The 16,746-nt window shown below is 43.1% G+C and overlaps 1 protein-coding gene across 1 annotated transcript in view; it reads left to right on the top strand.

Annotated features, from left to right (window-relative positions):
* Positions 1–1,408: 1,408 nt before the first annotated feature.
* NTF3 (neurotrophin 3) overlaps positions 1,409–16,746 on the top strand; it is a 47,854-nt gene continuing 32,516 nt past the window's right edge. The window contains exon 1 of the mRNA XM_084205519.1: positions 1,409–1,543. Coding sequence (XP_084061645.1) covers positions 1,526–1,543 — 18 coding nt within the window. The 5' untranslated portion in view covers positions 1,409–1,525. The remainder of the gene's footprint in view (positions 1,544–16,746) is intronic.

Here is a 16,746-nt window from a genome sequence, read left to right as displayed (position 1 = left end):
CAACAGGACCATTTAAATTGCAGAATCCCCTAAATGGGATCATTTTATGCTTGAAAAAATCCAGAGAAAGGACAATTGCAACTAACGACACTATCTGTATTTCAATCTATGGTGGTAAATATTTCAATAAAACTGTGACAACTTTCCAGGTAGATTAAAATGTCTTGAAGGAGATGGTACAGAGCTTTGACAGTAGGAGAGGGCTAATTATCTTTAAACAGGGAAGGGAAAGAAAAAAATTCATGGTTAAACAGGAACAGAAAAAACTTATTGAGCTAGCAAAAGTATTCTTTAAGGAAACAATCTGATGACCCTCATGATTTAAAGTGTCACCTCGTATCTTATATGACCACGTTCTAATGGTTATGACTTGCTCAATTAAGCTCAAATCAAACAGAAAAGAAAGATGACTTAAGCATGTAAATTTAGAGGGAGACTTAGAGGCATGCAGCTAAATTTATCAGCCATCTCTGTGAGCAATCTCTAAATAAAAAGTTTGGGAACCAGTCGCTGCTGGTTGCTGATGAACTTCCCATGTTTTTGGCATTTGCCATCCTTAATGGACGAATCTGCAAGTCAAAAGAGGAGGAACTGTACACAAATCCATCCTAAGGTCTGTTCTTAACAGTGAGTGTTTCTCCCAGCACTTATTTTTGTGTCATGGCAGGTGACTTCCTTGACAGAAATACTGACTGAAGAAATAAATTTGTCAAAGATTTGCAAATAACTGGAAAAAAAAATTAAAAGAGAATTCAGAGCAGGGGAGAGGGGGCTTATGGCACTGTAGCTCTGTGTCTCTATTTCACCTGCTTGACATGTCCTACAGTGACTTGTGAGCATGGGTAGGAATAGCAGCACATGCTGGCAGCGTGAGCAAAGTGTGTGCATGCGTGTGCATGTGGGAGACAGAGGCAGCGTGGGGGACAGAGGGGTGGGAAGGGGGGAGTGTATGGACCATTAAAGCGCAAACACAGAGACATTCCTGCAATAAAATACTCATCTGCTGAGAATCGCAGTCTGGAAGGGATGGTGGTGATTTAACAAAAGAATTATCTAAAATATTCCCTGGTGCTAATACTGTTCTTAATAATATGAAGTGGTTTTGCCAGGAAGAGGAATAAAATTATCAATTGGATTTAAGGGAAAAAAAAAAAAAGAAAAATAGGCACAGGATGTTTTTTTTAGAGCACATGGGGGGAAAAGGACCTTTACGACAATTTTGCCATTTTCAAAAAAATGCCTCATTGTCTCAATTTCCCCATCCAGGCAAGGTTGTTGTAAATGGTAGGTAGGGAAAGCAGAGTGTGGCAATAAAGGGGTTAATCCACGAAGCACAGAGCCATCTGGCTGAGCTGGTTTGTTATAATCGAGCAGATTATGTTCACAGGACTCAGAGTTTAAGGCTCCTCTCCCATAGAGCAACTCTCCACAACCCAAGCAGACCAACTTTGGGACTTTGAATGAACATATTTACATCCACCTTTCTCTTCATGTCGACTTTTCTGGAAACATTCACACGGATGCCATGGTTACTCCTACCACGGTAAGGGAAATTTGACGTTTTCTAATAGGGTCCTAAGAGGGCGGGGAGGGGAGGGGGGGAGAGGGGTCCTTTAAAGGAGTATAATGGGGAGGAGGTGGGGGTCTTGTAAGCAGGAGATGTGTCCCGAATGTTGCCTTTCCCATTGTGCCTCCTCCTTCCCTCACCCCTACTTGCCCTATAGTTTTCTTCAGTCCTGAGGTTCCCCTCTCCTCCCGCTCCTCACGCTGTTGTTCGGGTCCCTGGAAAGAAAGTGGTGGAGGAGAAATGCGAGGTGCTACAGGAAATCTGATTTAAGAGGCAAAAGCAAAGGACACTTTGGTTTTGTCTTAAGAGGGAAACCAGCAAGTTCAGATATAACAAAAGGGGTTGAAAATCTTGACTGTGGATTGCAAGAACCAGCCTCAGCACACGTAGCATGCTCGCCCTCCGGCAAAGTTAGAGCCCGTGACAAGCAAAGCCAAAGTTCCCAATTTCTAGACCTCGCCTGCCACAGGTAACCAGCTTCACTGGAGCTTTCATACTTTGTGTGTATGCCAGACACTGGACACCCTCTTCATGAATTAATCCTCATTCTCCTCAAACCCAAACATAAAATTCTGTGGGAAGGGCTGGAGATGAAGATTCCCTGCACATCTGTGTCTAGGTGAGAAAGATACACTCACTCTGTGCTGGAATGGCAGGGAAACTATTCTTACATTGCAGATCCCAGCGTTTGGTGAGTACCTTCTAGGAATGCAGTAGACAACTAATCAACAGAGATGGACATCTAGAGAGCAAAATAGAAAGCTGTTTCTCATCTAAACAGCTGAAATGCAGTTTAAAGCGTCAGTTACTGGCAAGTCCTTATGGAGACACCAAACTGCTCTTAGCCAAGAGGGGAAAAAGTCCTTGAATGGTTTAGATAGTTTTCTGATCAGTTCTTAATCCTTCATTAAAATAAACGGGAAAGCTATATAAAAGCTATAACTATAAATATGCAGTATCTGGAGAGATGGATATTTTGGATTGAATAGGGCTGCTATGTGCACATTCTCTGGTTCCTATATTGCAAAACCAGTTATTTAGAGATGACTCTGTGTGTGTATGTGTGTGTGTGTGTGTGTGTGTGTGTGTGAGGGGGGTTACTTCTCCCCCTCCCCCCTTTTTAAATAGACAGGAATGTGTGTTATATGGTCCAGAAGATTGTTTTGAGCTACAATCTTTCAGAAAACGCTCTTTGCTCTCAGGCTTGTGTGATTTGTTGCATGAGGAGTGCAAATGGTATGTAAAGTTTTGCCTTTGCATTTGTGCCTTCAGGAAAATATCCAGACAAGTAGGAGAGGCACTTTCAGGCAGAGAAATACCTGATGAAATACTGTGCAAGCTTGAAAGTAGAGAAGTGGCAGAAGAAGCACCTATAAATGGGATGCAAGGAAAAGGAAAATCTAATAGTAACAAAAAAGAAAAAGAAAGAAAAAAAAGAAAGAAAGAAAGAAAAAAAAAAGCCTTGCCAGACAAAAGCAGCAGAGAATGGAAGAGTTCAGCATGGTCCCAGCTGCTGGCACTAAAAGACTGGTCTGAGATACATGTGTAAATAGCAGGGACTCTGTGTGTAAGCATGGTGGGGGGACAAAATCCAGGCATGATTGCAGGTGGAGCCAAAATATGGGGAGAAGTGGAGGTACCAGCAGAGCCAGTAGGGGAGTGCTTTGTGTACATGTTGAAATATACAGAACACGTAGGTTTAAGGGGTTTTGTTTGTATTGTTCTGCTGTGGGTTGGAGTGTTTTTCTCTTCAGGGAACAAAAAATGAAATGGTGCATAGAAAGGTATTTAAAAACTGGAGGAAACGTGTAATACAGCAGAAATAAAGGGCTACACATTCTGTTGTGCGCTGGGGAAATAATGGCAGGTGAGATATGCAAAGGTGGTCAGCTTGAAAGGGAAACTGCTGCACATCAACTGGAAAAAGAGGATCCTTGTGGGTGGCAGAAAGGTTAGGAGCTCATAAGAGGAAGTAACACGAGAGAGATGGGAAAAGGTACAGGCTGGAGGCTGGGTGAGGTTATGAAAGGGACATACAAGGGTGGTAGGGTCTGCAAGGGGGAGGTTGAGTATGGAGTGGGAGTGGAGGGAGAAAGGTGAAAGCACAAAGGATGTTTGGAGGAGGAGTTAAAATGTGAAGTATTAGCTATTTGGAGAAAGGTATGGAAAATAATCTGCTATATGAAGCTTGTGGGGGGCGTCAAAAGGAGACACCTTTGATTCTGTCAAGAAATAGATATGGGGATGTATTTACAAGGAAGGTATCAGAGTATGAAAGGCAAGGCTTGCATGGTGATGGAAACATGTGCCGAGAACAGGAACACAGAGGGGAAAATTAGCTGGATGGAGATAGGGTGTGATGAGGGGATGAGGGAAAAAGGGTCCTGTAAGTATGTGAAGGGGTAACTAATTAGAGATATTTCAGAGCAGGCTGGAAGTCTGCCTTGCCTGCCTCCAAGGGAAAAAGCCACGGGGAAATGGTGGGAGGAAAGTCAAAAGAGTGGAAGTCACAGGGTGAACTGCAGCAAGGATATAAAGCCATGGCAGGTGTTGAGGAGCGTGAGAATGAGGAAAAATTAAGGAGTGTAGGAGGCATGAATGAGGATTAAATGAAGGGCTATGTTCTCTGTAATGCCTAGGAAAGAGGTGCTTTAGAGGAGATACAGGGGTGAGAGCAGAGAGCGAAGGAAAATTTGGGGGTGTGTTTCTTAGAAGGCAAAGAGAGGGAGTGGTGCAAAGGTGCAGTGGATTGCTCAGCAGAAATGGGGATGCCTCTTTGCTGGGGAGTAGGAGCAACACAGGGAAAGAACAGGCAGTAAGTTACAGGGGAAGCAGTTTGGGCAAGGAACAGCAAGCAAGGAATAGTGGGAAGACTGTGGGAGGAGGAGAACATACACAAACAAAAAGGAGCGATTTTCTGTTGCAACAGACGTAACAAATGTGTTTATATTCTGTGGTAGGTACTGGCTGAGTAAAACAGCAAGAGGGAATGGAACAAATGTGCTGGTGGAGAAATGGCTAAAGATATAAAGGGGTGGGAGGAGAAGGAATGAGAGGAAAAACTACCTGGAGGGCCGTATAAGCCACATGGCTGTGCTGAGGTCAAAAGTAAAGTGTGAAGTGTGTGGGGAGGCGAGTGGAGTTGGGAGCTGCAGGGCATGAGGTGGAAGTGGATGGGAAGGACAGTTCCTGTTATGAGGGGTGAGGAGCTCAGCGTGGGTTGACACACAGCAGTGTGAGTGAGGAAGGGACCTGTCAGGCTGTGCCTGCTTGCAAGGGCTGTGCAAGGGAAGGTGAAGGGAGGGAAAAGTTGTGTCTGATAAGGGAGATTTGTGTACACAGCATGCTCAAAAGAAATGAGGGAAGTACAGGTGAGGATTGCAGACCTGGGTGTGGGGTCTGGGAGAAGGAAAACCACTTATGGGGGAAGAAAGAGTGATGAGGAGTGAGAAAAAGTTTATGAAGGCTTAAGGCATCTCTCGTTATCTGCCTCTTGCTGCGAGGGAGGTTAAGTGTGCAAGGAGCCCTAGGTTCATGCAGTGCACCAGGAGAGCAGATTGGGAGTTCAGTGCAGGGGCACAGGTAAATCCATACAGACCTTGGTGACAGGCACATGGATATATGGAATGTGCAAGGGACAGGGGTGAATATGTTCAGTGGGTGCTGTGCTTATGAGACTGGCAGAGTTGTAGGTGATGAGCACAATCCAGGAAGAAGCTGAAACCCCTGAGGGGTGTGTAAGAGCCCTGGGTTGCTGTAAGGGATGAAGGCCAATGAAGCCCCAAAGAGCCACCCAGGAGGCCGTGCTGATGGGCAGGGTGGCTACCAGAGGCTGAGTGGAGCATCACGTGTCCACTGCGTTCATGGCACGGCTCTCCATGTCGAAATCACTTATGTAAGGCCAGCACCAGGGGTGAGTTTTGTGAGTGCTAGGGAAGCAATGTTTGCATTGAGAAGGAGGGTAGGAAAGGATGACTAACCAGGAAAATGGTTTGGTGCGTGGGTAGCGATAGGACCTGACGTGCTCGAGATGTACTTGCCTTCTGCATGATTTGCACAGCAGGCAGGCTTGCTTCTAGAGGTTTTTTGCAGACTTTTTATGAAGAATGCTGAATAATCCTCAGAGAATCCCAATAGATTTAACTACGATATTTAAACCAATTTCATTCAGAAGCATACCAAAGCACCTTATTTTCACACGTTAAAACCTGTGAATACTGCTGCTCGCACAAAGGGCAGAGAGGTTTCTCTGGGACAAGTTAACAGGGCTCTTGGATGAGCAACCATTGGGCTGAAGCGCACAGAAGGACTACAGATGTCAGTCAAAGGAAAGAGGAAAATACTGGCTTTCTCCATGGCTTGAAGCAGTGCTGGAGCAATGTGCAGCTGGTTGAGGGTTGAAAACATAGGGTACATCTTGGATGTCAGAGAGAAACACTAGGAACTTATTTCCCTTCAAAACAATTGCATTTATTTATATTATATTTGCATTATATTATTAGACAACAGCTGTTCTTCAAATGTGGTCCAAAAACACCTTCAAATTGTGTGGCTCACCTAGGACTTTGGGTTTTTCTACACAGAGCAGGAAAGTGCTTGTTTCCACCCATAGCTGGTGTAGCTGGTGAGAAAATTGTGAGTAATCCTGTGGAACTGGCACTGGAAGAAGTCAGTCTGATCACACAGAACCTCTAAACTTAACGGTTGAAGCCTCTGAGGCCAGACCTTAAATAAGATCAGTCCCATGGACCATGGTTTGTAGATCCCTTTTTTGTTCATTGCAAGGACAAATTCCTGCTAAAATAAAGTTAGCAGCCTGTGAAATTATAAGCAATTAGTGTTCATGCAGCCATAGGTTGTGTTGGGAACCCATTGTCCCATATTTTACGCTGGTTTCCCACTGCAGAGTCCAGCTCAAGCTCTCCAGCAGGATAATTTTTCTTGGCAGTTCTTGCAGCTGGTTGCAGTCTGCAGGAAGGACCTTTCTTCCCTGCTGGGAGTGAACTTCCCACCACGGCAGGCTGTGGGTGGAGGGGGTGGTGAAGCAGTTGTCCATGAGGGGGAGATGCAGTCTCAGACGCTGGATTCAGATGGGCTGATACCACACACCACAGCCCACTCAGCCCTCTGCCACGAATGTTCCCCTGACCTCTGACCACTCTGCTCGCTCCACTAGGAAAATAAAAATCAAATAGTGGCATCAACCTGTCAGCTGGCTGAAAAAAGAGAAAGGAATCAATGGGTTGTTGCAGGAAAGGGAACAAAGAATGAGGGAACGAGCTGTGCTCAGTGTGGAGAACGTGGGGCATTTGTGCCTGCCTGCATCCTTTGCAGCCATGACACAGCCAGAGAAATCAGCTTGTAAGGGGCTGGAACATCTGGGTGTCCACGCAGATGTTTGCCTTGCCATGTGTGTGTGTCTCCTGGTGGTGTCCAGGAGCAGCCAGTGGGAAGGGCTTGTGCAGGGGGATGGCAGCTGTTGCTGTGTGGGAGACTCCTCGTGCATCTGTCAGTGAGGGATGCGGGGATCAGTCGCTTTGGGAGGGGACAGATGGGATGTGCGTGTCAAGAGAGAAGTGCTAAGGGTGGATATGGAGTAGTTTCAAGGTTGTGAAATGAGTGCTAGGAGCAACATCCACAGATATGCTCCTGATTGTATCACAAGCCTTAAGTCCATAGGGGAAGGGGAGTCCTCTACAGGAAACCTCAAGGGAGACTGCACTTCCCAAGGAACTGAAAAAACCTCACTCAAGCATGCTCAGTTCAGAGTCTCCTTCTCTCCTTCACACAGTACAGGCAAGCTGGGAAAGGTGGCCCTTTCCTTCAGGGCAGCAAGCACTTAAAAGGTCACAGCAGGACCATCTACTCCTCCCTCTCTGTTCTTTCCCTGCCTCCATCTCCTCTCCACCTCTTCACACACACGAGGAAGGGTCTTTCCCAGCTTGGCTTCTGGGTCTGTGTGTGGAGCTCCCACCTGAGGGAACGCGTGATGGAGCTGCCGCGTAGGGGAAGGCAGTGTGTCTGTGCGTGTCGAAACTGAGCGTGCTGGTTGTCATCTCAGGCCCAGAGAAGGAGCCTGGTTGGTGGCTGCATTTCAAGGCACATGGGAAGGATGACAGGCTGTTCCACATTTCCATCAGGCAGAGCAGGAGTCCCTGCTTGTGTAGCCGTGAAAATGCATTCTGCAGAGCAAAGTCCACTTATCTCTTAAATAATTTATCTGTGTTATCTGTTAAAAAAACTCCAGAGGAAAACACTCTGGAAGGATTGCAACCCACAGGGTAGGATTTGCAGCAACTCCTCCAACATTTCCAATGTGCATGTTGCCATAATGGAACCACAGCAATAAACGTGCTTCTTCTCAATTGCTCTTTCAGACCTTCCAGCAATAAATTCCTTGATATAGATTTTAATTTTACATGTTTAATCTTACAACAGCTGAGTTAGCATGCGAGAATATAGTTCATTCAAAAATATATATTTCTAGGCATGGCCTTACAAAAAAATTCAACCACTTTTTGCCAAAAGTCTGAATCTATACAGTCAGAGGTAACTCGCAGGGAACTGTAGAGCTGCAGAAGGAAGAAGTATTTTGTATCTACAAGAATTCAGGTTGTGAGTGTGAAATTTAAGCCCAACCACTTCTTTTGAAAAGCTCTGTGGTTAGACAAGTTTGAATACAGCATCCTCTCCGGTGGATTCTGCCTCACCCAGGAGATAGACACAGTTGCAAGACAAAATCAGCTTCTGTCCCCTCCAGAGATGGGATTTGGGCAGTATTTGGTTTCTGCACCAAACCAAGATGAGATATTTTGGCCTTTAGGTGCCAAATATAGACCTCATAAATCTGATGGAGACCAAACCACAGAAGTTGTTAAGAGATAGACATAATTTCATGTGCTATGGGGCCTTTCCTTCATTTGTACATTTAAAAGTTAAAAAATATTTACCTAATTCAGTGTTTTCAGCTCCTGTGAGAGGTAAAACTATATCCTCCACTCATTTCTCAAACAATTTGCACAGTCAGATTTTACATGACTGGCTTTCCAAATGGATGTTGCAGATAACTCCATAACATTAAAAAAATCTTCCTGAAAAGGTGCTTTTTCTTTGCTGTTTATCCGTATTTGCCTGTTGTCCCACTTAGATCCCCCAACATCTTGACCAACTTTCCTTCTTTGTTACTGTTTGCTAAAGATATCCCTCATATATTTGATTTAAGCTGTCCTTTGTTTAAGCTCATTCTTTTCTTACAGGCTTAATATGATTTTTTTTCCTCTAAGCATATCCTTCAATTTCTTAATTATGTTTTTTCAGTTTTCTGACTTCCCTCAATTTCATCCAAAACTTTGTGGCACTAAGGCATCCAAAAATAAAAGTGATGTTCCAAAACCAGGAGCCCTCTTTCCTCTATTTGCCTGCCTTCCGTAATCACACTGACTTTTTGCACTCACTATTTTTCTCTTTTGTGTCTCCCTTCTACTGCAAAATAACTTCTATCTAATAAATCCAGCATTAATTCCTTGTTTAAATCATGACTAGCTAATTTTCAGTATTGTACCTTTCCAACTTTCTCCCTAACATTTAATTCCGTTGCTCTGAATTTATTTTTCCTAGACATATTATCTTAGGCCTTTCTCCTCTGAATCTGTTATTTTCTGCATTTTTCTAACAAACCTCTGTCCTTCTATGTAGCACTTTCTTCTGTCCTTTCCATCCTTTCTATCCATTTGCAGCCCCTTCCTTTTCCCATTTCATGTTTCTTCAGCTCTACTCTTTAACACTTTCAGACTGAGATGATTTTTGAGGTCCCTTCCAGCCCAAACCATTCTATGTTTCTATGATTTTTACAGAGTAAAACTCTTTATGAGACAGATGAAACCATCTCATCATACAGGGACACCTTCAGGAAATATTACCTCAATATGTCTTTCTTCCTAGATGTGCCCCAGATGTAACTAGAACAAAGTATTAATTTATTTATACAAAATGTATACAAAATGTATGCATTAATTAATCTGGGCAGAGACCTTTTTTTCTGCTCAGAGAAAATGTCTGTGTTTAAACTGCCTTTCTGTGTTCCTGTGCTGTTCAAACTGCCTTTTAGTCTTTAACTCAGGAAATAAGTTTTGTTTTCCTGTTGAAAGACAAACCATCACAAGCTCTGAGAAAATAGAAACAATCTAAGTACTACTGCAAGATGAGTTTGGGGAGTTGTTGTTGTTGTTGTTGTTGTTTTACTAAAACAAAATGAAAATAAACAAAAGCTTCATGGAGTTAAATGTTACCCTGAGAAGCTAAAGCTGCTTTTCACATCTGCTAGAACAGGGAGTGGTCTCCCTTGGAAAAGTTTGAGTTTTGGGGAAACAGAAGTGGTTTAAAGTCCAGTGATTTTTTTTTCCTGTCTTTCTTCTAGTAGGAAATCTTCCTGTCAATTTTTTTTCCCCAGAGGTTCTCATTTTCCTCATTCCTCTGAAATAAAAGCTGATTAAGTTTCAGCATCATCTGTTTTTTGAACAAACATTATCAAATCCTATTGATTTAGTTGTCCTTTGGTGAGTTCATTTTTTTTACCTCAATCTTTCTTTGCACCTCTGGTTCAGACTGTGCCTTTCCTGACTCTGGTTTGACACCAGCACTTCCACTGACTCCAATGCATTTCTGATTAACACAGGATCAGGGCAAACATGGAAACCCACCTGACTGCAGGTCAAATTATGCTCTCAGTTGCACCCAGGCAATCCTACTAATATTTGTGAGGCTGTTACTTTGAATTTTTGTCTTGGGGTTTATTTTGGGGGATTTTTTTAAACCACGAATGCACATCCAAAGCATTTTAAGCATTTTAGTATGTTGAGCCGAAGAATTCAGAGAAGGGGAGAGAATATGCTTATATTTGATAAGTGGTATTTTGACTGGAAAAATTGCAACAAATACCTTTTTTTTGGTTGGAATTTGTCAGTTCCTCAGAGACCAAGCATTCCCCACTTGTTCTAATAAATTTAAATTAAGTGGTATTTTGATTGGAAAAATTGCTACAAATACCTTTTTTTTTTTCGGTTGGAATTTGTCAGTTCCTCAGAGACCAAGCATTCCCCACTTGTTCTAATAAATCTCAACTAAGTCTCTGTGGACACCAAAGTTTAAAAACCTTTCAGGCTTCTCCCTTGCTCAAAACCCTGTGTCCTTGTTGACTCACCCACCAGCCATCCATAGACCAGGGAATTGGTGCTTGGAGCTACAAGGACAAAGCCAGTGAAGCACATTAACCTAGGGAAAACAAGGGCATGATGCTTCTGCCTCACAGGGGACTCTTGGGCTCAGGAGTCAAAGAGAAATTCCTCAGCCCTGGAGAATTAAACCCAACAAAATCCATCTCTAGTAGAGTCTAATATCTCCTAATACGGTCTGTCTCTCTAAGATCTCAGCCAGCCAGATAGAATATTCTTCAAAGTGCTGTCATGTCTAATTTTAAATTCATCAAGTGACTGGGCTTCCACCACTCCACTTAAAATTTTCATACCATCCCCCATCCAGCTTGAGTGCCATTCATTACTACAGGATTGAGTGCTTTCCCATGGACAAGTTGTTAGCAACAACACAGTCCTGGGTGGCAGTAGGACAGCTGGCAAGAGACCATTTTAGACCAGTGGTTTGGTTTCAATTTTATTTTTTCTTTAGTTAAATTCTAGCGGTTACCTTTGTGTGATGGCATTCCTTGAGGAAAAAGTGAAAATAAAATGTGTCATTGTTGCAAGTAACAGAAATATTTTAAATAAATGGCCAGTTCTTGGAGAACTTTCTCAAAAGAAAGGTTGCCCTGGTGAGGCCACACCTGAGTCCTGGGCCCAGTTTTGGGGCCCACTCTACAAGAAAGGCACGGAGGGGCTGGAGCGTGTCCAGAGAAGGGAACGGAGCTGGGGAAGGGGCTGGAGCAGCAGGAGGGGCTGAGGGAGCTGGGGGGGCTCAGCCTGGAGAAAAGGAGGCTCAGGGGGAACCTTCTGGCTCTGCACAACTCCCTGACAGGAGGGACAGCTGGGGGGGCAGGCTCTGCTCCCAGGGAACAGGGACAGGATGAGAGGAAATGGCCTCAAGCTGTGCTGGGGAGGGCCAGGTTGGACATCAGGAGGAATTTCTTCATGGAAAGGTGCTCAGGCATTGGAAGGGGCTGCCCAGACAGGTGGTGAATCCCCATCCCTGCAGGTCTCCAAGGGACTATTGGAGCTGTCACTTGATGCTCTGTGCTGGGTGACAAGGCGGTGTTTGGTCACAGGCTGGACTCAGTGATCTGGGAGGTTTTCTCCAACCTCAATAATTCTGTGGTTCTGTGAAAAGCTCAGTACCATCTCCTCCAGATCATGGGTGTGTCTGTAGCCTGGCAGCAACCCGGACAGTGTTCCAGGAGGTAACTGCAGACAAATTACCAGGCCTGCACCTTCCCTCTTGGAGAGTCTCCAGATTCTCCAATCTATTAGCAGGATAACCAACGCCAGGATAACCAACCTTATTTCTACTTCGATGGTAGTGCAAAGCTCTCCAGGGACACCCAAAGACTCCCTGCAGGCTGCTGTTAAGATCCCACTGTGTAAAGCAGCTCGGATGGAGCAGCAGTGACAGCAGTGTATGAGCCAGCACCCTGCAGGGTGAGCACAAAGGACAGTCTCTTGCTCTGCCAGGTCAGTGTAAACACCCTGAGGCTCCTCTCAGGTACCCAGACTGCTTGGTGAGGCACACGAACCAAGCTACAGCCTTTTCCCAGCTGCTTTTAGGGCAACATGATCCTTTAGGATGACTGGAATCAGAAATATTCCTGGTCCTCTACAGGAATCACAGAATGGTTTGCCTTGGAAGGGACCTTAAAAATCATCCAGTTCCAACCCCCTGCCATGGGCAGAGACATCTTCCACTAGCCCAGCTTGCTCCAAGTCCCCTCCAACCTGGCCTTGGGCACTTCCAGGGATGGGACAGCCACAGCTTCTCTGGGCACCCTGTGCCAGGGCCTCACCACCCTCACAGGGAAGAATTCTTCCTCATACCTAACCTAAATTTCCCTTTTCAGTTTGAAGTCATTCTCCCTTGCGCTGTCACTACAGCTCCTGATGAAAAGTCCCCCTCCAGCTTCCCTGTATCCCCTTCAGATACTGGAAGGTTCTGTGAGGTCTCCACACCCTTCCCCTCCCCAGGCTGAACAGACCCAGCTTTCCCAGCCTGTCTCCGTAGGCAAAGTGCTCAAGTCCTCTTATCAACTTTTTGCCTCCTCTAGACTTGCTCCAACAGTTCCCTGTCCTTCTTCTGTTGGGGGCACCAGAACTGGTTGCAATATTCCAGGTGGGGTCTCACCAGAGCACATGGGCACCACAACCTTGCTTCAGCCAAGTCCATAAATTCAATTATTTTCTTTTTTTTTTCATAAACATTCTAAATATTTATGGCAATTTAGGGAGCTTTGTTTATTCCAACTGCTTTCTGAATTTTCTCCTGATAAACTGGGTTTTTTTGAGCAATACATGGAAACTTATAGACTACAAACCAGCATCTAAAATTATTTTCTGGTTACCTGGCAGATTACCATTGGTGGATTTCATTATGGGTTTTTTCCATCTTTTCCCATCAATAAGCTTTTATTTTCCTCTTGCTGAATATTCCTGAACAGCCAGTTGCTAACTCTGGAGATAACTAACTTAACAGAGTTAAGTTCTGACCCCACTTACATGGAAGAAGCCTAATGTGTGCCCAGGGAATAAGTTCATCTTGACGCAGTGAAAATTTAGACCAGAGTCAAGACCTGAGAACTCAACAGAGAAACTATTGCCAATAGCCAAGGAAATGAGAGTGGTTCTGTCCGCAAAAAAAAATTTAAAAAAGTTTTCTTAATGCAGAAACAGTTTTCCAAATGTGAACTAGCAAAGCTTTCTCCTAAATTCTTCTCTGACCTGTCAAAAATTATCTAATCACAGCCTGATACTGTTCTTGCTTGTTTGTTTTCTTCCTTGCTTGTTTTCTCCTCTCTTTTTACAAGAAGGTGTTGGTGTGGTGAGTCCAGCTCTCTCAATTTTTCCATCCATTAAATTCTCATCCAGATGAATTATGTCAGACCAAATCTGAAAAATGAAACCCAGCGTCCTACCTTTGATCTGAGGCAAATAATCATAGGTGCCATTGCCAGCCTTCCTCAGGAATGTGGTCCAGAGCAAAGGACTTGAAAAGAACCTCAAAGGTACTTCTAAAAGCCATAAAATGTTTTAGCAATTTTGGGTTTTCCTCGCTTTTCCTTACTGAAAAGGAACAGATGGGAACAGAAGTAAATCTGCCATCTGGAAAGACTGAAGGATCAGTATGAAAAGAGCCAGGTGTCAAGTTTGTTCATCACCAGCCCAGTTTTGTCAATTATCAACATCAAAACCTTGTTTCAACAAAGGCTGAATTACACTAAGGATAAATTATTTTTCAAAGCCATTTTTTCTGTATCTTTTTGTCACCTAATTGTTCAGCTATCTTGAAAATTCCAGTTCTGAACAGAAAAAGGAAAGAGATTAATTTGAAGTTTTACTTCTTATGCCACAGGAAATTGTCTGCCTTGGTCTTTCCTACCTTCCAATGAACACTGTAGTCTGGATTCCACTTAAAGTCCATTAACTCTGTCAAAACCTTTTAACACTATGCTAAATTGAATTTATATATAGGTTATTTGGACCTTGTTCTTATAACAGTTTGAAATGGAAATGTAGCACCTTTGGATGGGAAATCAGAAGCAGAAAAATAATTTTAGTAATTCGGTCTCTGGAGAGTGTCTGAATCACAGACTTTTTTGCTTTAAATATTGGAAATTATGTGTGTAAATATAATTTTTATATATATACATAAATGTGTATCTATATATTCGCACTAACTGTATGCAGAACAAGACTGAAGATGCCTTGCTCTTTATTTGAGTAGATTTTCTTTTTTTAATTATGTTTTATTTACATTTCATTTATGAGAGTTCACAGCACCTTTGGTTTTAATCTTATTATTAAGTGGCTATTCCTGCTTTGGGCTTTATATTGAGGAATGTTTGAGCAAATAATTTCCCATCTGCATACCAAGGAGACTGATAATACAGTATCCAAAAAATACACATAGGGAACCTGGAGTGATAGGACAAGGGAAATGGCTTCACACTGAAAAAGAAAATGTAGGTTAGATATGAGGAAGAAATTGTTCCCTGTGAGGGTGCTGAGGCCCTGGCGCAGGTTGCCCAGAGAAGCTGTGGCTGCCCCATCCCTGGCAGTGTTCCAGGCCAGATTGGATGGGGCTCTGAGCGAGCTGGGCTAGTGGAAGGGGTCCCTGCCCATGGCAGGGGCACTGGAATGAGATCATATTCAAGGTCCCTTCCAATCCAAATCATTCTGTGGTTCTATGACTCTCATATGTATAAATACAAGAGTTCCAATCAATATTTCTTTTGTTCAGACAGGCTCACAGACTGAGTTTCTTGGTAAATACTCTCAGCCTTCTTTTGCCATCTTTTGCAGAATTTTGCTTCTTTTTTGCAAAACAAATCTCTCCAAAAGCTGGAGCTGCATAAACTGGTACTGTTTTTCCACCCATAAGACAATCCTTGATGCTTCCTTTACAAGTTGTCTCAGATTGCCTTTTGTAAAATTTTGCCTGTAGTCTTCAATTATCTCCCGTGTCTGCATATTCCTATGGGTTTGTGGTTTGGTAACCTTGTCAGCTGTGATTGTCTTCTGGTTTTCCTCCAAAACATGCAATTTGTTTTGCTTGTGCTGTGCAACCTGGAAATTTTCCCTTTTTTTTCCTCTCTAAACATAAATCAGGAGTTTGTAGTACTCTTTTTTTCCCCTTCAGTTTGATGTCTCTGTACCCCAGGTCATCTGAGTAGATGACATCCACAAGCTCCTCTAAAATTTCCTGAAAAAGATTCAAATATGTTGTGTAAAAAAAGGTTTCTCCCAAATTTTTTTCGTCTTTATATAATGCTGATACCTTTCAAAATTTCTTTACCACTGTCTTTCTCTTCTTCTCCTGATACCATGATACCTTTCAAAATTTCTTTACCACTGTCTTTCTCTTCTTCTCCTGATACCATGATACCTTTCAAAATTTCTTTACCACTGTCTTTCTCTTCTTCTCCTGATACCATGATACCTTTCAAAATTTCTTTACCACTGTCTTTCTCTTCTTCTCCTGATACCATGATAATGAAATAAATCTATGACCTCTGACCGAGCCCCCAAAACAAAAAAGACACAGTTATTGCTGCTTATGTAATTTTTCAATGCATTTTCCTTATTTTTGTTATAAGGCAAATTCTTGTCCCTTCTGTTTGACTTAAGGAAATGTTGGGCTCTTTGAGGATCTTTGGCATCTCTATTTTCTCTTCATCGTCTTTCTTCTCTTCATGCTTTACTTATGATCTTCTTTTGCTGATTTTTCTCCCTCTGCAATGCACCCTGCCTTGGTTAGACAGAACTACGATTAAAAAAAAATAATTAAGGGAAAAGGCATCCCTGTGTTCCTCTTTCAAAAAGACTGAAAGTGAAACCATCCTTAATGGTTAAAATCAAGGTTGGATTTTTTTTCAAAGTTCTTTTGAGGCAGAAAAAAATAAATTCTTTATCAGACTTCTGCACTGCATCTCCATCTACTTAGTCAGATGATGATTTAACAGTTTTTTTTACTTGCCTTCCCATTTCATGAAAGACTTTTAGTACCTCTGACCCTTGCTATGTTCTCTCCTAGATGTTTGTACAGATTTAGTACAATGGCTGTGTCTTCACCTCAGAATTCCTTCTTCGCAATCAAAACTGTGTCAACAGTTCAATTTCTTCAACTTGCTTCTTTTGCTCTTGACAATATCTAATTTCCTTGCAATTAAGGTTTTTCTTCATGTAAAAAATAATTATTAAAAACCCCACAACAAGGAAGAAGCCTCAAACTTTAATTGACAGCCTAAAATGTGAATTTAAAGCAAGTTAAAGGAAGGGAACTTAAAGATCATCCAGTTCCAACCCCCTGCCATGGGCAGGGACACCTTCCACTAGCCCAGCTTGCTCAGGCCCCCATCCAGCCTGGCCTTGGGACAGCCGCAACTTCTCTGGGAACCCTGTGCCGGGGACTCACCACCCTCATAGGGAACAATTTATTCCTGATATCCAATCTAAACCTGCTCTCTG

Source organism: Fringilla coelebs (genome assembly GCF_963513975.1).
Source record: "Fringilla coelebs genome assembly, chromosome: 5".
Classification (NCBI taxonomy): Eukaryota; Metazoa; Chordata; class Aves; order Passeriformes; family Fringillidae; genus Fringilla; species Fringilla coelebs.
The sequence above is the reverse complement of the archived record's forward strand: the minus strand, read 5'-3'. Positions and strand labels throughout refer to the sequence as shown.